This window comes from Prionailurus viverrinus, chromosome B3 (assembly GCF_022837055.1).
Source record: "Prionailurus viverrinus isolate Anna chromosome B3, UM_Priviv_1.0, whole genome shotgun sequence".
Taxonomy (NCBI): domain Eukaryota; kingdom Metazoa; phylum Chordata; class Mammalia; order Carnivora; family Felidae; genus Prionailurus; species Prionailurus viverrinus.
The window spans coordinates 43291387-43314842 of record NC_062566.1 but is presented as its reverse complement, the minus strand read 5'-3'; the positions used below and the strand labels follow the sequence as shown (position 1 = coordinate 43314842).

Genomic DNA, 23456 nt, shown 5'->3' with positions numbered 1-23456 from the left:
TGGTTCTAAAGTGGAATACTTTCATACATGAGCTTTTTTTTTTACCCAACAAGATTTAACTAATTCATTTATTGTACATCATTTTCAGTTGTAGAATTTCTCCAGGGCAGTTTTTCTCAAAGGTCAGTCCAAAGAAGACCTACATTAGAAAAACCAGGAGTACTTGTCAAAATGCTAATTCCTGGGCCCACTTCAGATCCATAAACCACAATGTCTAGATACAGGGCCCAGAAATCCTTATTTTTCAACTAGCCACCCAGGTAATTCATTTATAATATAAACCAGCTGACTTAAACTCTTCGTAAATGTGTTACTTAGTAAATTAATAACAACATTAAAAAGTTTGAAACTCTAAACACAACTCTATTCCATTTCTAAGGTAACATCCATCTCTTCTTCTGCCACATCGAAATGTTAGATCACTGGTAAAATGTTCTGAATCACATGAGAAGCTGTTCCAAAACAGGCCTATAACATTTCCTTCAATTGCATTTATGCTTTTCATCTATCAGTTCTGAAACCTTTAAGAAAAAAAAACACCAAGAAAAAAAAATAAAATAGATCTATTTTAGATCTAAAAGAAAGGGGAAAAAATACTGAATAAAATGGGCCCCAAAACAATGACATAACTTGTGATTTAGGAGTTAAGGTTGCATCCATAAGTGAATTTAGGACAAATACATTAGGTCCTTAATACTACATGATCCTCTGTAGTCAACCACTCAGAATAAATACAGTTGAAATGAAACCACAATGAAAAGAGGGAAATGAGAAGGGTTTTCTCTATATGTTTCTAGATATTCCTTATGACACACATAATACTTAAGAGCTGAACACTAGGTAAGTCAGGCTATTTCTAAGGACTTTTATAGGGCTAAGTTCCTTCTAAAACAGGCTGGTTTTGAATTTAAGGATAAATGCAGAAAAGGATAGTTCAGAGTAAATCCATCAGCATTATCAGAAAAAAACTCAAAATACATATCTTATTACAAGTGATGTGTACCATAGTATCATTTTGATAGATAGAACCGCTGACCTTAACTGCAATTTTACCATTGGAGTAATCTCAAACAATGGGAAAAATTATAATGCACAAAAATGATATATATGGAATAGTGTCCCTAATTAGAAATGTGGACAATCACATATATTCAAACAACAAACCTGGTTTTCAGACTGTAGGAGCTCTTGAGTCATATTTGAGATTCAATACTTTCCTGAAATCTACAAAATAAGTAGTCTATAGTAGAGTGTGTTACAAGGTGATATTTTTCAGAAACATCTAATTTGGTACACCCATAAGAGGTAAAGTTACCTTAATTACTCATAAATTACAATATACATAATAGATGATCAACCGCTTTCTGTGCCTCTATTTTTTCTTTTAAATAAAACAGGATCCGATTTTAAAAATAAATATTAAGTCTCAAAGTGTCTTTATTTTTTAGTATAGTTGTCATACAATGCTACATTAGTTTCATTCACAGTATCTTTTTTTTTTTCATTCACAGTATATTTTAAGCACTGTTTCAGATCCCTGTAAGACAGATGAGGAATAAATCACTGAAAACCAAGAATGGACAACCTAGTTCAGAAAATTTAGTAACTGAGAGAAAAGCACAGAATCCCACAGAAAATATCCAGAAGTCAAAAGGCAAGAAAGCAACTTAAATGAGAATTAGGCTTAGAAGGAAGGTTTTATAGGAGGATAGAAAAAGCTATGGATGGTATGGCTGAGGTATGGTCTAAGATCACCTGGTCATCTTTTATTCAGTCTAAAACCCTTTTGGTTCTAACCCTTCACTGTAGCTCTAGGTTATCCCTTATTGTCTTCGGTTAGCCATTCGAAAGTATTAAACTTTAATGCCATACACTGTAATTTTAAACAGAAGATACCATCTTAGCACCATTTTCATCTTCAGTCCTCCCAGTAGATGGCCATGTGCTAGTGCTTTGTTAGTACCTAAATATTTAGGTAAGATTTTCAGAACAAAGACGGAGAGATGCTATTTTTAAATACTAAAATACAGAGGTGCCTGGGTGGCTCAGTTGGTTGAACGTCTGTCTTCGGGCTCAGGTGATGATTTCACAGTTTGTGAGTTCAAGCCCCCCACAGGGTTCTGTGCTAATAGCTCAGAGCCTGGAGCCTGCTTCTGATTCTCTGTCTCCCTCTCTCTCTGCCCCTCCCCTGCTCAGACTCTGTCTCTCTCTGTCTCTAAGAAGTGAATTAACAGTAAAAAAATATTTTAAATAAAAAAATAAATAGTAAATTAGAAGTTCCCATATGATCAGCCTACATAAGTCAACATTTCCTCCTTTTCCTAGGACTCATCCAAAGCCACAACAACCAAATTCTAAAAATTTCACTTTCACTGAAACTAAGAACCACATAAAATCCACAGACTCTACAACATATGACAGTACTACCCAAAGCAGCCAAGATCAGACAGAAGACATGCAGGTGGAAGTAGAACAGAGAAGTCAAAAGGACCCAATAGTAACAGATCTTAGAAAGTGTCAGCAAAAATTTGCTAAAGATGAAAAACACATCCTGAAGTGCAAAGCTATATCCTTTCTTCGCAAAAACAGGTGCAGATGCTGGGGCAAGTAGGATGACAGAAGTCCCTCAGACTTCATTTGGTACGGAGAAGTAGACAAGGCAATGCTATAAAGTCAGACACACAACTCACATTTGCAGGAAACCTTCTGCCCAGCAAAGAGTTATTATATAAACCAGCTAATAGAATGTGAGATTATTATGGCAACCTTGGCTTCCCTAAAGGAGCTTTGTACAAAAGAGCTAGCCCAAGAAAATCCAACTTATTCTTCACTGTGATAGAAACTTACATCTAAACAAAAATACTTTAGGATAAAAGAAGGAAAACGTAAAATTCAGACAAAAACGCCATGGAGCAGATGCAGATGAAAACAGTGACCAAAATTTTTGTTGCAAATTTTAAAACCTTAATGACACAACTGTGTCTATTTGGAAGACCATAAAGCAAGAAGAGATGGCAAGACCAAAAAGACATTAAAAAGAGTGACAAAACTGAGGGAAAAGTAAGGAAATAAAATCAGAGAGATAAAGACAAATTAGACAACAGTGGTGAACAGGCATTGGAAAATAAAATGAAGGACACAGAGGTTAATAATAAGAAGAGGAAATAAAAAAAATTAAGTGTTAAAAGAAGAAAATATTTATGCCAGACAAAGGACATCAAATGAATGCATATTGGACAACATTCTCCTCTCCCCTTCAAAAGGCAAAATAATTACATGGAATAAATATTTTTAAATATTAATCAAGAAAATTACACTAAAATAAATTCTCAAATCCCAACACTAAGTCATGTCATTATAAAATTATCAGTCTTCCAAAATAAAGAAATTCTATGGACTGCATGCAAAAAAGTCAAATCACTTACAAAGGGCAAAATAACTCAGGCTTATCCCAGATTTCTCAACAGCAACATTCAATATTGTAAAACAGGAGCACCACAAACAAGATCCTCAAAGTAGGATCCAACTTACTTTATATCTGGACAAACTGTCCTTTTGAGAATGGATAATCGAACTGTTTTGAATATGAAAGACATCAAAAAATGCTGTTCCCAGGCCATGTTTGAGGAAATTACTAGAGGATGAACTTCAGCCCAACAGATAACTAAAAACCATGACAAACAGACTGGTAATCAACATATTTACTGTGAAAAAAGATTAAAACAAATATAGAAATAAGGTTAACAAAGTCAAATGCAAATGTTATATGCCCTGGCAATGAAAACATTATACAACCAACAAATAAAAACTGGGAGGGGGTAAAAGGACAGTAAGCATAAGTAAGCTTGAGAAAGGTCATAGACTGCCTCACATATAATAGCAGTACACCAAAGAATATCATTTAGAGCTACCAAACGAAGTAGTGTATGTATGAGCAGTTTTAATAGTACAAAGATAAATACTCAGAAAAATAATAATGACTAAAATCAGGCAGGAGAGGAGAAGGTAACAACGAGTGGGTTAAGCATACTTTAACCAACTCTAATTTTACAGAATGGCAAAATGAATATAAGACTACTAGAATTATATCAGCATTCCCTAAAAATTGAAGCTACATACATGTGAAGCAATCACATGGTGAAAGACTTTTAAAAAAAGATAATAAAAATTGTCACAGAACCAAGACCAAAATAAATCATATCAACGAATACAAGTAAGTTTAACATAAGTGCCAAAACAAGAGATTTTCACATAGGATCACAAACCAAGAGGCATAAAGTGATTCAGAATGGTTAAAAATAAAAGGGTAAACAATATATTAGGCAAATGGAAACCACAGGAAAACAAGGGTTGTGAGCCTAAAAGTCATCAAACATTAAGACAAAAAAAGAGAATATTTTATAAAAATGCTAAAGGAAGAGGAAGTGATCCCCCACCCCCACCCCTGGAGTGCAGGCAGGGACCACATATCATGCGCCATGGAGAGGCACTTCTCCAGTACCACGGCACATAGAAGGGAAGTTTGAATCCTAGCCAAGCACAGGGGCATGGGAGTCAGAGGAGTGAGAAAGACCACCTGGTCTGCACCCAGCACAGTGAGGGCAGTTCAGAGTAATTTGGTACAACGGGTCCATGGAGAAGCAATTGGGGGGACGGGGAACGGGTCGCCATTTTTCCCCCCACCACTACCAAAGTGGGGCCTCAGGGATTGGTCCTAAGGGCCCACAGTGGAGGGGGGAACTTGCCCACACCAAACTAGGCCCCTCCATGCCAGGTATACTGCATATCTACTGGCGTGGGATAGAGGCAGAGGAACCAGACAGCCCCTCCTCCAGACCAGTGCTGCTGCGTTACCTTGATTAATTCTTGGACAGTTCTTGTTATATAGATATATTCTTCCTTCCTTTTCTCCTCCTTATCTCTTCCCTCCTCTAGTCGTGGTTACCCTGGTTGTTGGTTTATTTAAGGAGACATATTTAATCCATTCTCTTGATACATATTCCACACCTCCTTCTTTACTTTCCTTTCTCTCCCTCTGGAATAATCAAGCCCCATAGTTTCTCTGTCTGGGCAACTTTATCTTCATTTCTTTCCCCACTCCACCTCCGCTTCTTTATTTTCCTTTCTCTCTCTCTGGCTTAAGCCATTTAGTCTCTCTGCCCAGTCAATGTTTATTTTCTCTTTTTCCTCCCCGCCCTTGTCACTTCTCTCTTTGTATATGCTCTTCCATCAGCACCACCTCCACCCTGTTCTTTATTTGAGGCTGGTGTTTCTTGCTTTTGTTTTTGCATTGTTTTGTTTTTTTCTTTAACCTGTTTGTGTGTTTGCGTGTTTTGTTTTCTGTATGTTTGTTCATTTTCCTTTCCAAGGCTACTTGAAGGAACAAATCAAAGCACACCTGGTGGAGGGTCCAAAACATCACTACGAGTAGGGAAATAAAATAACCAAAGCCACAACAACAGAGACCAAATAACACTCTCCAAAAAACACCTCCTGAAGGTCCAGGCCCTGGACAGTGTATGACCCTCCTTTAATATAGCAGTGCTTACAGGTGCAGAGCACATAATAAGTTTTTAGAACTCATAAGGGACAGAAAACTAGCCAAAATGACGAAACAGAAGAATGCTCCTCAAAAGAAATGCTAGGAGAAGTGACAGCTAAAGAACCGATCAATACAGATATAAGTAATATAACTGAACAAGAATTTAGAATAATAGTCATAAGATTAATCGCTGGGCTTGAAAAAAGCATAGAAGATAGCAAAGAATCTATTGCTGCAGAGATCAAGGACCTAAAAAATATGATGAATTTTAAAAATGCTTTAAATGAGGTACAAAATAAAATGGAGGCAGCCATAGCAAGGACTGAAGAGGCAGAGGGGAGAATAGGTGAATTAGAAGATAAAATTATGGAAAAAAGGAAGCTGAGAAAAAGAGAAAAAAATCCAGGGGATTTAGACAAATTGAGAACTAAGCAATTCAATCAAACAGAACAATATCCATATCATAGGAATTCCAGAAGAAGAAGAGAGAGGGAAAGAGACTGAAGGTGTACTTGAACAAATCATAGCTAAGAACTTCCCCAATCTGGGGAAGGAAACAGACACTGAAATCCAAGAGGCACAGAGAACTCCCTTCAGAGGTAACATGAATGGATCTTCTGCACCACATATCAGTGTGAAACTGGCAAAATACAAGGATAAAGAGAGAATTCTGAAAGCAGCTAGGGATAACTGGGCCTTAACATATACAGATAGACACATAAGGGTAGTAGCAGACCTATCTACTGAAACTTGGAAGGCCAGAAAGGAATGGCAGGAAATCTTCAATGTGGTGAACAGGAAAAATCTGCAGCCAAGAATCCTTTATCCAGCAAGCCTGCCATTCAGAATAGGAGAGATAAAGGGTTTCCCAAACAAAAACTGAAGGAATTCATCACCACCATACCAGCCCTATAAGAGATCCTAAGGGGGACTCTGTGAGTGAAATGTTGTAAGGACCACAAACTACCAGAGACATCACTACAAGCATGAAACCTACAGAAAACACGATGACTCTAAACCCACATCTTTTCAATAGTAACACTGAATGTAAATGGACTAAATGCTCCAATCAAAAGACACAGGATATCAGAATGGATACAAAAACAAGGCCCATCTATTTACTGTCTATTAGAAGCCCATTTTAGACCAGAGGGCACCTTCAGATTGAAAGTAAGGGGATGGAGAACTACCTATCACGCAACTGGAAGTCAAAAGAAAGCTTGAGTAGCCATACTTATATCAGACAAACTAGACTTTAAACTAAAGGCTGTAACAAGAGATGGAGAAGGACATTATAGAATAATTACAGGGTCTATCCATTAGGAAGAGCTAACAATTATAAATGTCTATGCACCAAATTCAAAAGCACCCAAATATATAAACAACAATGAATCACAAACATAAGCAATCTTATTGGTAAGAATGTGGTCATTGCAGGGGACTTTAATATTCCACTTACAGCAATGGACAGATCATCTAGACAGAAAATCAGTAAGGAAACAATGGCCCTGAGAGATACACTGGATGCAGATATACTTGACAGATATATTTAGAACTCTACATCCTAAAGCAACAGAATATACTTTCTTCTTGACTGCACATGGAACATTCTCCAAGGTAGATCACATACTAGGTCACAAAAGAGCCATCAATAAATATAAAAGAATTGAGATCATATAACGCACACTTTCAGATCACAATGCTACAAAACTTGAAATCAACCACAGGAACAAGTTTGGAAAACCTCTAAATACACAGAGGTTAAAGAACATCCTACTGAAGACCGAATGGGTCAACCAGGCAATAAAAGAATAATTTAAAAACTATATAGTAACAAACGAAAAGGAAAACACAACAATCCAAACCCTTTGGGATGCAGCAAAGCCAGTCCTAAGAGGAAAATACATTGCAATCCAGGCCTATCTCAAGAAACAAGAAAAATCCCAAATAAAAAATCTAACAGCACACCTAAAGGAACTAGACACAGAACAGAAAAACAAAACAAAACAAAACAAAACAAAACAAACCCAAACCTAGCAGAAGGAGAGAAATAATAAAGATCAGAGCAGAAATAAACAATATAGAATCCAAAATCACAGTAGGATAGATCAATGAAACTAAGAGCTGTTTTTTTGAAAAAATACACAAAACTGATAAACCTCTAGCCAGGCTTCTCAAAAAGAAAAGAGAGAGGACCCAATTAGATAAAATCATGAATGAAAATGGATTTATTACAACCAAATCCCTCAGGAATACAAGAAATTACCAGGGAATACTATGAAAAATTATATGCCAACAAACTGGACAACCTGGAAGAAATGGACAAATTCCTAAACACCCACACACTTCCAAAACTCAAATGGGAAGAAAAAGAAAATTTGAACAGACCCATAACTAGCGAAGAAACTGAATCAGTTATCATAAATCTCCCAACAAATAAGAGTCCAGGACCAGATGGCTTCCCTGGGGAATTCTACCAGACATTTAAAGCAGAGATAATACCTATCCTTCTCAAGCTGTTTCAAAAATAGAAAGGGAAGGGAAACTTCCAGACTCATTCTACGAAGCCACTATTACTTTGATTCCCAAACCAGACAGAGACCCAGCAAAAAAAGACAACTACAGTCCAATATCCCTGATGAATATGGATGCAAAAATTCTCAACAAGATACTAGCAAATCGAATTCAACAGCATATAAAAAGAATTATTCACCATGATCAAGTGGGATTTATTCCTGGGATGCAGGGCTGGTTCAACATTTGCAAATCAATCAATGTGATACATCACATTAATAAAAGAAAAGATAAGAACCATATGATGCTGTCAATCAATGCAGAAAAAAGCATTTGACAAAATGCAGCATCCTTTCTGGATAAAAACCTTCAAGAAAGTCAGGATAGAAGGAACATACTTAAACATCATAAAAGCCATTTACGAAAAGCCCACAGCTAATATCATCCACAATGGGGGAAAAGTGAGAGCTTTCCCCCTGATCAAGAACACGACAGAGATGTCCACTGTCACCGTTGTTGTTTAACATAGTGTTGGAAGTGCTAGCATCAGCAATCAGACAACAAAAGAAATCAAAGGCATCAAAATTGGCAAAGATGAAGTCAAGCATTCACTTTTTTCAGATGACATGATATTATTGGGAAAACCCAATAGACTCCACCAAAAGTCTGCTAGAACTGATACATGAATTCAGCAAAGTCGCAGGATACAAAATCAATGTACAGAAATCAGTTGCATTCTTATATACTAATAATGAAGCAACAGAAAGACAAATAAAGAAACTGATCCCATTCACAATTGCACCAAGAAGCATAAAATACCTAGGAATAAACCTAACCAAAGATGTACAAGATCTGTATGCTGAAAACTATAGAAAGTTTATGAAGGAAATCGAAGAAGATACAAAGAAATGGAAAAACATTCTGTGCTCATGGATTGGAAGAATAAATATTGTTAAAATATCAATACAACCCAAAGCAATCTACACATTCAATGCAATCCCAATCAAAATTGCACCAGCATTCTTCTCAAAGCTAGAACAAGCAATCCGAAAATTTGTATGGAACCACAAGACCTCGAATAGCCAAAGTAATATTGAAGAAGACCAAAGCAGCAGGCATCATAATCCCAGACTTTAGCCTCTACTACAAAGCTGTAATTATCAAGACAGCATGGTATTGGCCCAAAAACAGACACATAGACCAATGGAATAGAATAGAAACCCCAGAATTAGACCCACAATAGGATGGCCAACTAGTCTTTGACAAAGCAGGAAAGAATATCCAATGGAAAAAAGACAGTCTCTTTAATGAATGGTGCTGGGAGAACTGGACAGCAACATGAAGAAGGATGAAACTAGACCAGTTTCTTACACCATTCACAAAAATAAACTCAAAATGGATAAAGGACCTGAATGTGAGACAGGAAACCATCCAAACCCTAGAGGAGAAAGCAGGAAAAAACTTCTCTGACCTCAGCCGCAGCAATTTCTTACTTGATACTTCTCCAAAGACAAGGGAATTAAAAGCAAACATGAACTAGTGGGACCTCATCAAGATAAAAAGCTTCTGCACTGCAAAGGAAAACAATCAACAAAACTAAAAGGCAACCAATGGAATGGGAAAAGATATTTGCAAATGACATTCGGACAAAGGGCTAGTATCCAAAATCTATAAAGACCTCACCAAACTCTACACCTGAAAAACAAACAATCTAGTGAAGAAATGGGCAGAAAACATGAATAGACACTTCTCTAAAGAAGACATCCAGATGGCCAACAGGCACATGAATAGACGCTCAACGTCACTCCTCATCAGGGAAATACAAATCAAAACCACACAGAGATATTACTTCACGCCAGTCAGAGTGGCTAAAATGAACAAATCAGGAGACTATAGATGCTAGAGAGGATGTGGAGAAATGGGAACCCTCTTGCACCGTTCGCGGGAATGCAAACTGGTGCAGCTGCTCTGGAAAACAGTACGGAAGTTCCTCAAAAAACTAAAAATAGAACTACCCTATGACCCAGCAAGAGCACTGCTAGGAGAGTACTCAAGGGATACAGGAGTGCTGATGCATAGGGGCACATGTTCCCTAATATTTAAAGCAGCACTTTCAACAATAGCCAAATTATGGAAAGAACCTAAATGTCCATCAACTGATGAATGGATAAAGAAGATGTGGTTTAGGGGCGCTTGGGTGGCTCAGTCGGTTGAGTGTCCGACTTCAGCTCAGGTTATGATCTCGTGGTTCATGAGTTCGCGCCCTGCGTCGGGCTCCGTGCTGACAGCTCAGAGCCTGGAGCCTGTTTCGGATCCTGTGTCTCCCTCTCTCTCTGCCTCTCCCTCACTCACGCTCTCTCTCTCTCTCTCTCTCTCTCTGTCTCTTTCTCGGTCTCTCAGAAATAAGTAAATGTAAAAAAATTTTTTTTAATAAATTAATTAAAAAAAAAAGATGACGTGGTTTATATACACAATGGAATACTACTTGGCAATGAGAAAGAATGAAATCTTGCCATTTGCAGCAATGTGGATGGAACTGAAAGGTATTATGGTAAGTGAAATAAGTCAGTGAGAGAAAAAGATATCATATGTTTTCACTCATATATGAATCTTGAGAAACTTAACAGAAGACCAGGGGGGAGGGGAAAGGGAGGGAAAAAAAGTTACAGAGAGGGAAGGAGGCAAACCATAAGAGACTCTTTAATACAGAGAACAAACTGAGGGTTGATGGGGTGTGGGGGAGAGGAGAAAGTATGTGATGGGCATTGAGGAGGGCACTTGTTGGCATGAGTACTGGGTGTTGTATGGAAGCCAAGTTGACAATAAATTATATTTAAAAAATGCTAAAGGATGGGTTTATAATACAATTGTGAGAGAATCATCCATATCGCAAATAATATTAACAATCTTAGAAGTGCAATATATGGCAGAAAATATCAGTAATGAAAGATATACATTGACATTTGGTATTTCTCCATCCATGTAAGAAAAAGTACACAACAGGATGGAGTTAAGATGGCAAAGTAGTATGGGGACCCTAAGCTTGTCTAGTCCCTGACATCAGCTGGATCAGCATCACACCATTTTGAACACCTAGGAAATTGATCGAAGGATTAATGCAATAATCTGCATAATTTGAGCCAGAGATTTTGGCAGTTACACAATGAATAGAAGTGAATTGGGGGAGGAAAAAACCCACAGAGCCATGGAGGGTAGGGAGCCATTTTTGCAGAGAGAGGACCGAGAGATTAAGAAAAAGGGGAAACTGCAGCACATCCTGATCATGCAAAAAAAGCACACACCCCAAAAGTAGCTGGAGAGAAACAAAGAGTAAAAACACTCACAGGAGACAGGACAAGACATTTGTTCTCCAAAATCACTGATGGGGAGAAAGGAGAGGGTTCTAATACTGCCAGAAGTTTATACAGAATGGAGAACAGAGTCTGAAGTTTCAGAGCTCAGTGCCTGGCAGTCCTCTGGTGGAAAAGTAGGGCGAATACCCAAAAGCAGGCAGCACAGTTCGAGGGGTCCAAGTCTCTCACGGGGAGAAGCAGTTCTGCTTGCACTGCATTTGGTAGAGGCCATACAACCTTCCTATGGGCAAGATTCTCAGCAGACCCTGGAGAACTGCCACATTTACTGATATTTTAACAATGATCCCAGAGTGGAGCAAAACCTGGCACTGGCTGTGTGTTGTGATTTACCATAAACTCTGAGACAGTGCTGCTGCGCGATCACATGAATGTTTTCTGGGACAACGTGGCCACTGCCCAGGAATACCCTACCCCAGAGAATCAGCATGGATCCAAGATGCCAGGGTCTCTGAAGTGTGGGGTTTTGAAACACAGCCCCATCTGAGATAAATCTCTGGAGGCCACACCAGGAAGACAGACAGCTTGGACAAAGACAGAGTAAAGGCATGGAGCAGATGGAAGCCTGAGACAAAGGACGGTTGACTGCTTGTGTGTGAGGGCATGAAATTCCTGCGCCAGAGACTAGAGAGCCAGGTGAAGCTATTTTCACCGCAAGCATGCACATGCACATGCACACACATGTGGAACAACCCCAGTGAGCTAAGCAGTGCCACCAAGTAGAAAACAGAGCTGTTACACGAAGCCATGCCCACCTGCACACTCCAGGCACATCCCCCAGAGGACCAGCACAAATCACTTCCACCTGCTTAGTCTACAGACTACAGTGCTGCAAAGTTTCAGTTCTAGGGAAAAATGGATATAACTTCATTTGGATATCATTCGGTTTGCTTGTTTGTTTATTTTCTTTGCTTCTGTTTTTATGTTTTTTCTTTTTTCTCTCTCTGTTTCTTAGATACAGAAAGGGAAATTTTTTTAATTTTTTTATTCTACTTTATTTTCTTTATTCTCTTTTATACTATTTTATTCAATTTTTTAATTAAAAAAATTTTTTTAATGTTTATTTTTGAGACAGACAGAGAAAGAGTGAGAGAGAGAATGAGCAGGGGAGGGGCAGAGAGAGAAGGAGACACAGAATCTGAAACAGAATCCAGGCTCCGAGTGGTCAGCACTGAGCGCAACGCAGGGCTTGAACTCGTGGACCATTAGATCATGACCTGAGCTAAATAAAGTCAGACACTTAACCGACTGAGCCACCCTGGTGCCCCTTTTTTAATATTTAAATTTGTTTTATAAGTTATTTTTTCATTTCTCTCTTTTCTCTTTTCTGTCAAGCTTATCTAAACAAGCAGACTGAAACACATCTAGGTTCTAGCTTCGTTTATTTGACTTTTTTTATTTTTTATTTTTTACTTTATTAATTTTTTCTTTACCTCCAAAATGAAAGGACAGAAGAAACAAACAAAAGGAAAAACAAAAGGACAAACAAAACTAAAGGAGTTGGTGACCACTAGACCTGCCCTGCAATAAATTTTAAGGGGGACTCTGAGTGGAGAAAAAAACAAAACAAAACAAAAAAGACCAAAAGCAAAAAAGACCAGAAAGGACCCAAGAACATTACCAGAAATACCAACTCCATAGCAATACAATGGCATTAAATTCATTTCTTTCAATAATCAACTCTGAATGTAAATGGACTAAATGCTCTAATCAAAAGACACAGGGTATCAAAACGGATAAAAAAAAAAAAACACAATGCCCATCTATATGCTGACTACAAGATACTCATTTTAGACCTAAAGACATCTGCAGTTTGGGGTGCCTGGGTGACTCAGACAGTTAAGCATCTGACTCTTGGTTTCAGCTCAGGTCATGATCTCACATTTGTGAGTTCAAGCCCCGTATTATGCTCTGTGCTGACAGTGCAGAGCCTGCCTGGGAATCTCCCTCTCCCTCTCTCTCTGCCCCTTCCCCATTCATGTTCTTTCTCCCTCAAAATAAATAAATAAACTTTAAAAAATTAAAAAAAAAAAGACATCTGCAGACTGAAAGGGGATGGAGAACCAACTATCATGCTAATGGATGTCAAAATAAAGCCTGAGTAGCAATACTTATATCAGACAAATTAGATTTTAAAATAAAGACCATAACAACAGATGAAGAAGGGCATTATATCATAATTAAGGAGGTTATCCACCAAGATCTAACAATTGTAAATATTTATGCCACCAACTTAGAATCATCCAAATACACAAGTCAAATAATCACAAACATAAAGAAACTCATTGATAATAATACCATAATAGTAGGTGGACTTTAACACCCCACTTACAACAACACACAGATCATCTTAGCAGAAAATCAGCAAGGAAACAATGGCTTTGAATGACACACTGAACTGGATGGACTCAACAGATATGCTGAGAACATTTCATCCTAAAACAGCAGAATACACATTCTTCTTGAGTGCACATGGAACATTCTCCAGAACAGATCACACACTGGGTCACAAAACATCCCTCAAAAAGCACAAAAAGATCAACATCATTCCATGCATATTTTCAGACCACAATGCTATGAAACCTGAAATCAGCCACAAGAAAAAATTTGGAAAGACCACAAATACTTGGAGATTAAAGAACATCCGTAAACCAAGAAATTAAAGAGGAAATTAAAAAGTACATGGAAGCCAATGAAAATGAAAACATGACAGTCCAAAACCTTTCAGACGCAGCAAAGGCAGTCATAAAAGGGAAGTATATCCCAATCCAGGCCTTGCTGTAAGAAGGAAGCAATGTCTCAAATACACAACCTAACCATTCACCTAAAGGAGCTGGAAAAAGCACAGCAAATAATGCACAAAACCAGCAGAAGAAGGGAAATAAAGATTAGAGTGGAAATCAATGATTTCTAAATCAAAAAATAGTAGAACATATTAATAAAACTAAGCTAGTTTTTGAAAAAATTAACAAAATTGATAAACTCCTAGATTTATCAAAAAGAAAAAGGAAAGGACCCAAATAAATAGAATCACAAATGAGAGGAGATTTCACAACAAACACCATAAAAATACAAACAATAATAAGAGAATATTATGGACAATTATATGCAAACAAATTGGGCAATCTGGAAGAAATGGATAAATTCCTACAAGCATATAAATTACCAAAACTGAAACAGGTAAAAGTAGAAAATTTGAACAGATCCATAACCACTGAAGAAATTGAATCAGTAATTATAAACTAACAAAACTGAAACAGGAAGTAGAGCATTTGCACAGACCCACAGCCAGTACAGAAATTGAATCTATAATAAAAAATCTCCCAACAAACAAAAGTCCAGTGTCAGATGGCTTCCTGGGGCAATTCTATCAACATTTAAGAAGAGTTAACACCTATTCATTTGAAGCTGTTCCAAAAAATAAAATGGAAGGAAAACTTCCAAACTCATTCTGTGAGGTCAGCATTTCTTTGATTCTAAGACCAAAGACTCCACTAAAAAGGAGAATTACAGACCAATTTCCCTGATGAACATGGATACAAAAATTCTCAACAAGATACTAGCAAACCAAATGCAACAATACATTGAAAGAATTACTCACCATAAGCAAGTGGGATTATTCCTGGGCTGCAGGAGTGGTTCAATATCCACAAATCAATCGATGTGATATATCACATTAATGAAAGAAAGGATAAGAACCACATGATTCCCTCAATAGACACAGAAAAAGCATTTGACAAAATATAGCATCCTTCTTGATAAAAACTCTCAAGAAAGTAGGGATGGAGGGAACATCCCTCAACATCATAAAGGCCATCCATACACGAAAGACCCATAGCTACTATCATCCTCACTGAGGAAAAACTGAGAGCTTTTCCCCTAAGGTCAAGAACACAAGAGCGATGTCTGCTCTCACAACTGTTGTTTATCACAGTACTGAAAGTACTAGCCTCAGTAATCAGATAACAAAAAGAAAAAAAAGTCATCCAAATTGGCAAAGAAGTCAAACTTTCACTTTTCACAGATGACATGATATTCTACGTGGAAAACCTCAAAGATTCCACCAAAAAACTTCTAGAAGTGATACATGAATTCAGCAAAGCTGCAGGATATAAAATTAACATACAGAAATCAGTTACATTTCTATACACCAATAATGAAGCAACAGAAAAAGAAATCAAGGCATCTATGCCATTGATAATTGCACCAAAAACCATAAAATACCTAGGAATAAACCTAACCAAAAAGGTAAAAGATCTACACAGAGAAAGCTATGGAAAACTTAGGAAAGAAATTGAAGAAGACACAAAGAAATGGAAAAATATTCCATTCTCATGGACTGGAAGAAAAAATATTGTTAAAATGTCAATACTACCCAAAGCAATCTACACATTCAATGCAATCCCTATCAAAATACCAGCATTCTTCACAGAGCTAGAGCAAATAATTATAAATTTGTACAGAACTAGAAAAGTCCCCAAAGAGCCAAAGTAATGTTGAAAAAGAAAACCAAAGCTGGAGGCATCCCAATTCTGAACTTCAAGCTACATTACAAAGCTACAATCATCAAGATAGTATGGTACTGGCACAAAAAGAGACACAAAGATCAATAGAACAGAACAGAAAACCCGGAAATGGACCCACAAATACATGGCCAACTAATCTTTGACAAAGCAAGAAAGAATATCCAATGGAAAAAAGACAGTCTCTTCAGCAAATGGTGTTGGGAAAACTGGACAGTGACATGCAGAAGAATAAATCTGGATCACTTTCTTCCACCATACACAAAAATTAACTCAATATGGATGAAAGACCTAAATGTAAGACAGGAAGCCATCAAAACCCTAGAGGAGAAACCAGGCAAAAACTTCTGATCTCAACTGCAGCAACTTCTTACTAGACATGTCTCCAGAGGCAAGGGAAACAAAAGCAAAAATGAACTACTGGGAGCTCATCAAGATAAAAAGCTTCTGCACAGCTAAGTAAACAATCAACAAAACTCAAAGGCAACCAACATAATGGGAGAAGATATTTGCAAATGACATCTCTTATAAAGAGTTAGTATCAAAAATGCATAAAGAATTTCTCAAGCTCAACACCCAAAAAATAAATAATCCAATGAAGAATGGACACTTTTCCAAAGACATCCAGATGGCAAACAGACTCATGAAAAGACGCTCAACATTAGTCATCATCAGGGAAATACAAATCAAAACCACAATGAGATACCACCCCACACCTGTCAGAATGTCTAAATGAACAACGCAGGAAGCAAAGATGTTGGCGAGAATGTGGAGAAAGGGGAACACTTTTGTACTGTAATGCAAACTGGTGCAGCCCCTCTGGAGAACAGTACAGAGGTTCCTCAAAAAATTAAAAATAAAGCTATCCTATGGCTAGCAATTACACTACTATTTATACAAAAAATACAAAAATGCTGATTCGAAGGGGCATATGCACCCCAATGTTTACAGCAGCACTATCAACAACAGCCAAATTATGGAAAGACCCCAAATGTCCAATGACTGATGAATGGATAAAGAAGATGTGGTATATATATACAATGGAATATTACTAAGCAATCCAAAAGAATGAAATCTTGCATTTGCAACAATGTGAATGGAACTAGAATGTATTTTGCAAAATGAAATCAGTCAGAGAAGGACAAATATCATGATTTCACTTATATGTGGAATTAAAAAAAACAAAACAGATGAACGTAGGGGAAAGGAAGGAAAAATAAGATAAAAACAGAGAGGGAGGCAAACCAGGGGAGACTTTTAAATATAGGGAACAAACTGAGGGCTGTTAGAGGGGAGATGGGGACGGGATGGGCTAAATGGGTGATGGGCATTAAGGAGGGCACTTGTTGGAATGAGCACTGGGTGTCATATGTAAGTGATCACTAAATTCTACTCCATTATTATACTATATGTTAACTAACTTGGATTTAAATTAAAAAATAATAATAAATTTGTTGTAGATTTAAAAAAAAGATGAAGTATACAACAAAATAAAGATACAGAAATCTAAATAATGTAATTAATAAGCTATGTCTGATTAATAAATTTCAAATTCCATACCCTATGAAAAACTGCATACTTGTTTTCAGGTTTCCATGTAACGTTAAATAACCTATCCACTCAAAAAGGAAAAAAAATTGTGAGAATTTGGGCTTTTACCATTAATATTTGAACGCCAGTTATGCCTTTAAATAAACTGGCTATAAAACAATGAGAAAAATGTTCATCTCCAAGAATTTTTTTCTTTTTTTTTTTTTAAGATTTTAATATATATTTTAGAAAGAGCCTACAAGCAGGGCAGAGAGAAAGAAAGAGAGATAGAGAGGGAGAGATATTCTTAAGCAGGCTCCATTACCAGTGTGGAACCCAAAGCAGGGCTCAATCCCACGACCCTGGGATCATGACTTGAGCCAAAATTAAGAGTCAGATGCTCAAGAGAGTGACCTACCCAGGTGCCCCTGCAAGAATTTTCTAAAGATTAAATGAAATACAGTATTTAAAGTTTAGTAGTCTGGCACATGGTCTCAGATACATAAATTGTTCTTAATACTGTAGGATATTTGCCTTATGTTTTAGATATTCTTTACTGAAAGAGAAAACATTATTTCTGTAGTGCAGTCATCTACTTATCTATAATAGCAAACATTAATTCACAAAGAATCTAAAAATCACATTTTTTCAAAATGGAACTCGTTGTAATACTAAAACTTCAACTGATATATAAAATGCATAAGCTAGGATACAAAAAGTCTAAGTTTTAAACTTCCTTGTCCTAGAGTTGGTGACTATTCTGTCACATTTCTTTATGATATAAACACACATAATAAGCTGTTTATATTATATATTTAACTTAGTTCACTAATACGTCTTCGAGATCATCCCATATCATTATCCATTACAGACATTCCATTCTTTTTAAAAGGTTGCATAGTGTTCTATTATATGAATATTATATGAAATTTTGGTTGTTTCTAATATCAGTAATCAAAAACAATGCAATAATACACATATTGGATGTAAAGCTACATTTTGGAAAATAGCTGCCAATTTTACCAGATACAGAAGGATATACACAATATGCTACAATTTATATACAAAACAGAAAGAAAATAAGAACATTTATGTTAACTGTTTATGTGGAAAGGAAATTAGGAAAAATACAAAAACCAACTAATAAAAATTATTTTCTTTGAGAGTCATTCTGAGAACCAGATAAATAAGAGACACAGTTAAGATTTTTCACTTATATGCCTTTGGAAACTGTTTTATCTTGAATAATATCACTGTATTCCTTACTCAAATAATTAAAGTCAAAGAATGTAGCTTTTTCTTTCCATCTAAAATGCAAACATAAAATACATCAAGTATCTCATCAAAGCATTACACAGATAGAAAAAAAAAAAAGTGAAAGCACCTGTACAGGTTAATTTTTATGTAAGAAGAAAGCACAGAGTGCAATTATCAGGGGCTACATTCTGGTTGCTGGAAGTAGTGACAGACCAAATGCTGTTTTGTAACCGAATAAAAAGACATACTTGAAATTCTAAAAAAGTTCCCTCATTTTTTCTACCTTTTTAATAAAATGTTTTATCTTAATAAAAGTTTGTCAATTTCTGAAATTGTGAACAAGAACTTTCCTTACCTATTTCTTTACAACTGTACCCTTCTCCTTCCTTTCTTTCTTCATATAATCTACATAGACTTTTTTCTTTCTTTCTCCCTTCCTGCCATTTCTATAGGACATGCAAAGAGAATGCAGGATATCTTTCCTCACACCAAAGGAGGATACTGTAATATACACTAAAATATTTCAAGTGAAATGTTACCTACACCTCATATTTCATTTGTACTTTGAAAAATTCTTAAAATGTAATCTCAAGAGCTTCCTATTCCAATAAAAAGCCTGAATTAATTTAGGACAATTACACAAACTATATTCTGAATATAATTATTTCAGATGAAATGCTCCATCATTTGGGGTTTAAGTCTGAGCGTTGAAAATTAAATGTAAAATTCAGATTTTCATTGTGTAATGTGTCATGCACATGTTACCATGAACCCAAAAACATAATAATTAAAGAAACTATAAAAATGCCTTTTTTTTAAAAGTTTGAATTATGCCAAATCTACTAAATATTTTGATTAATAATTTACTTTCATTTAAAATGAGAATATAATAAGCATACATTATAATGCATATAAACTTAATTCTTAAAATTTGATGATTCAGGGGCGCCTGGGTGGCTCAGTCGGTTAAGTGGCCGACTTCGGCTCAGGTCATGATCTCGCACTCCGTGGGTTCAAGCCCCGTGTCGGGCTCTGTGCTGACAGCTCAGAGCCTGGAGCCTGTTTCAGATTCTGTGTGTCCCTCTCTCTGACCCTCCCCCATTCATGCTCTGTCTCTCTCTATCTCAAAAATAAATAAACGTTAAAAAAAAAATTTTTTTTTAAATTTGATGATTCAGAGGAAATTTAAAAATCTTATATGAAGATAATCATTATGAATATAAATCTTTGCCAAAGTTATATGGAAATAAAACTATGAGAAGATTTTTTTTCATTAAATATCTGGACAAAGCATTATTTACTATAAATCAATATTTTAGGGATTTGCAAACCTGTTTAAAATTAAATTTTGAAAAAGTTTTACCTTCATGTGATTTTTCAAAGGATCCAAAAGATTAAAATGAATATTGCACTTTGGACAAGCTCTTGGAAAAGGTGTTCCATTTTTAGATTGATTTGATGAGGTATTTGTACCTAAAATAAATTCAAAACATATGTAATTCAAAATTCATCTTTTATAATTTTAATCACTAAAAACAGGAAATTTACGATTTCTAAAATTTATATATAAATACTATAATTTCTTTTGTATATGCCACATTTCACATTTACCTTTTGATGATGTAGCCTGGGGAGATGTCACTGAAAGAGACTTAACTGAAGGAAATACAGCTGAAGAATTTATTCCAGAAACACCATCACTGGGCTTAGGTTTTTTTGGATTAACGCTGTTTACTTCAGAAGTAGAAGGACGTTTTGATAAAAACGAACTTTCATTCATACCTACAATGAGTTAAATAAGTGGGAAAAGTATTTTTAAACACTGTAGCATGTTTCCTACAACTAAATAAAATTACTTTGGAGCTAAATTAAATGTAATACAATTGAGTGATCCTATCATTCAAATGACAATATAATGATAAAAAGTTATGTGATGAAAAGTCAGGGGTGTACCAAATGGAAATCTTGAAAAAGAAGAACAAAACTGGAGGCATCACAATCCCAGATTTTAAGATATACGACAAAGCTGTAGTAATAAAACAGTATGGTACTGGCACAAAAACAGACACACAGATCAGTACAACAAAACAGAGAGCCCACAAATAAACCCACAATTATATGGTCAATGAATCTACAACAAAGGAGGCAAGAATATACAATGGTTTGAAAAAGTCTCTTCAACAAATGATGTTGGGAAAACTGGACAGTTAATATGCAGAATGAAACTGGATTACTTTATTACACCATACACAAAAATAAACTCAAAATGGAATAAAGACCTAAATGAAAGATCTGAAACCATAAAATCTCTACAAGAAAACATGGGCAATAATCTCTTTGAAATCAGCCATAGAAATATTTTTCTAGATAGGTCTCCTCTGGCAAGGCAAACAAGAGCAAAATTAAACTACTGAGACTACACCAAAATTAAAGACTTTTGCACAGTAAAGGAAACCATCAACAAAACAAAGAGGCAATCTACAGAATGGGAAGAGATATTTTCAAATGATACATCTAATAGGGAGTTAATATCCAAAATTTAAATAACTTATACAACTCAACAGCAAAATAATAATAATAATAATAATAATAATAACAATAATAACACAATTAAAAATGGTCAGAAGACATGAACAGACATTTCTCCAAAGCAGACATACAGATGACCAACAGACGCATGAAAAGATGTTCACCAACACTAATCATCAGTGAAATGCAAATCAAAACCACAATGAGAAATCATCTCACACCTGTCAGAATGGCTAAAATCAAAAAGACAAGAAATAACAAGTGTTGATGAGGATGTGGAGGAAAAGGAACCCTCATGCATTGGTAGGAATGCAAGCCAGTGCAGCCACTTTGGAAAACAGTGTAAAGGTTCCTCAAAAAACTAAAAATATAATTACTGTATTATCCAGTAATTCCACTACTGGGTATTTACTCAAAGAATGCAAAAACAAAAATTCGAAAAGATGTATGTTTATTGCAGCATTATTTACAATAACCAAAATATAAAAGAAACCCAAGCATCCATCCACAGATGAATGGATAAAGAAAATGTGACGTATATATATACACAATGGAATATTAGCCATAAAAAAGAATGAAATCTGAACTTTTGCAACAACACAGATGGACCTAGAGGGTACAATGCTAGAGTGAAATAACTCAGTCAGAGAAAGACAAACACCATATGATTTTATTCATATGTGTAATTTAAGAAACAAAACAAATGCATAAAGAAAAAAAGGAGAGAAAGAAATAACCCAGACTCTTAAATATAAAGAACAAACTGGTAGTAGCCAGCAGGGAGGTGGATGGGGAATGGGTGAAAAAGGTGAAGAGGATTAAAAGTACACTTATCATGAAGAGTACTGAGTAACATATAGAATTTTTGAATCATTATATTATACCCCTGAAACTAATATAACACTGTATTTAATTATATTTGAAATTTTTTAAAAAGTAATTTAACTTTTGGGTGAGGAACTAAAATGGCAGCATAGTAGGACTCTAGGCTCCTCTTGTCCCTTGAACACAACTAGGTAACTATAGCATCATTCTGAATACTCAAGAAATTGACCTGAGGACTGACAGAACAAACACCACAACTAGAGGGAGAGAAGAGGCCACACATCTAGGTAGGTAGGAAGCACAGAGACTTTGGGGGAGAAATGGACTGCAGGTGCTGCAGAGGGGAGGGAGCCCTGGTGGTGGAGAGATGAGAAAGAGAGGGGAGGGAGAAAGAAAGAAAAAGAAAAGAACACACAGGGGAATGCACAAAAACACTTCCCCAAAGCCATTGGCCGGGAAAAGGAGACGGGCGGATTTTCCTAAGTTTTTGCAATCAGCGGAGCTTGAAGACAGGAGTTTTAAAGGTCAGCAGGCTTGACGAGGAGGCAGGCAAACAAATCTGGGGCAGACAGTGACATCTGAGGAATGCCCAAGGCACACAGTGGGGAAATTGTTCACTTGTGGGGCGCATCTGAGAGAGGTAGCATTTGGAGAGGCACCTCTCACAGGCCAAAAGAGCTGGGAGCGCCATTTCCCTACCCTGCCCCTCAGCATAGGCACAGAGCCACCTGCCAAGGGAAGCTTGGACCCAACACTGGCTGCCTACCCTGTGCACCTTGGCCTCTAGCAACTGCCGTTCTTGGTCAAACCCACATCAGTCCCAGGGCAACAAGACCTTTCGCCAGGAGGCCAGCACAGGCCATGCCCACACCACATCCCTAAAGTTTGGAGTTTTAGAAGTCAGAAGGGTTGGCTGGGATAGAGCCCTAAGTACACTGCACTGCTCCTGGCAGACAAGCAACCCAGGGACAGACAGCATGAAAATGGCAATCTGAAAAATGCCTGGGACACAAGAAGGGAAACTACCTGCTCTTCTGAGAGTGCTTCCCTGATAGCAGCAAGCACGGAGACCCCTCTCTGGGGACAAGGGAGCACGCTGGCACCATTTCTCTCCCCAAGTGTCAGCATAAACCACCTGCAGTAAACAGCATAGTGCCTACACTGACTGCCTAACCTGCTTACACCATGCCCTGCACCGCCCCCCAGCACTCTGGTGAGACTTCCCTTCTTGGGCAAGCATGCTTCAGTACCAGTGCAGTCAGCCGTTTCCCCAGAAGACCAGCAGAAACCCCGCAAACATCACGTCCCCTGGCCAGACAGTTCTGCAAGGCTTCAGTTCTAGAGGAAGTTGTTAAAACTCACCAC

At 36.9% G+C, this 23456-nt stretch overlaps 1 protein-coding gene across 7 annotated transcripts in view; it reads right to left on the bottom strand.

The window, feature by feature from the left end:
* The window catches only part of ZNF280D (zinc finger protein 280D), a 144951-nt gene that overhangs the window by 83944 nt on the left and 37551 nt on the right, over window positions 1-23456 (bottom strand). For all 7 annotated transcript variants that reach the window (XR_007152920.1, XR_007152921.1, XM_047862343.1 and 4 more), the window contains 2 exons: window positions 20349-20519; window positions 20101-20210 (listed from right to left, as the gene is read on the bottom strand). Coding sequence is in view for 5 of the 7 variants with exons in the window: in XM_047862343.1 (XP_047718299.1) it covers window positions 20101-20210; window positions 20349-20519 (281 nt within the window). In the remaining 2 variants the exon portion in view is untranslated. The remainder of the gene's footprint in view (window positions 1-20100; window positions 20211-20348; window positions 20520-23456) is intronic.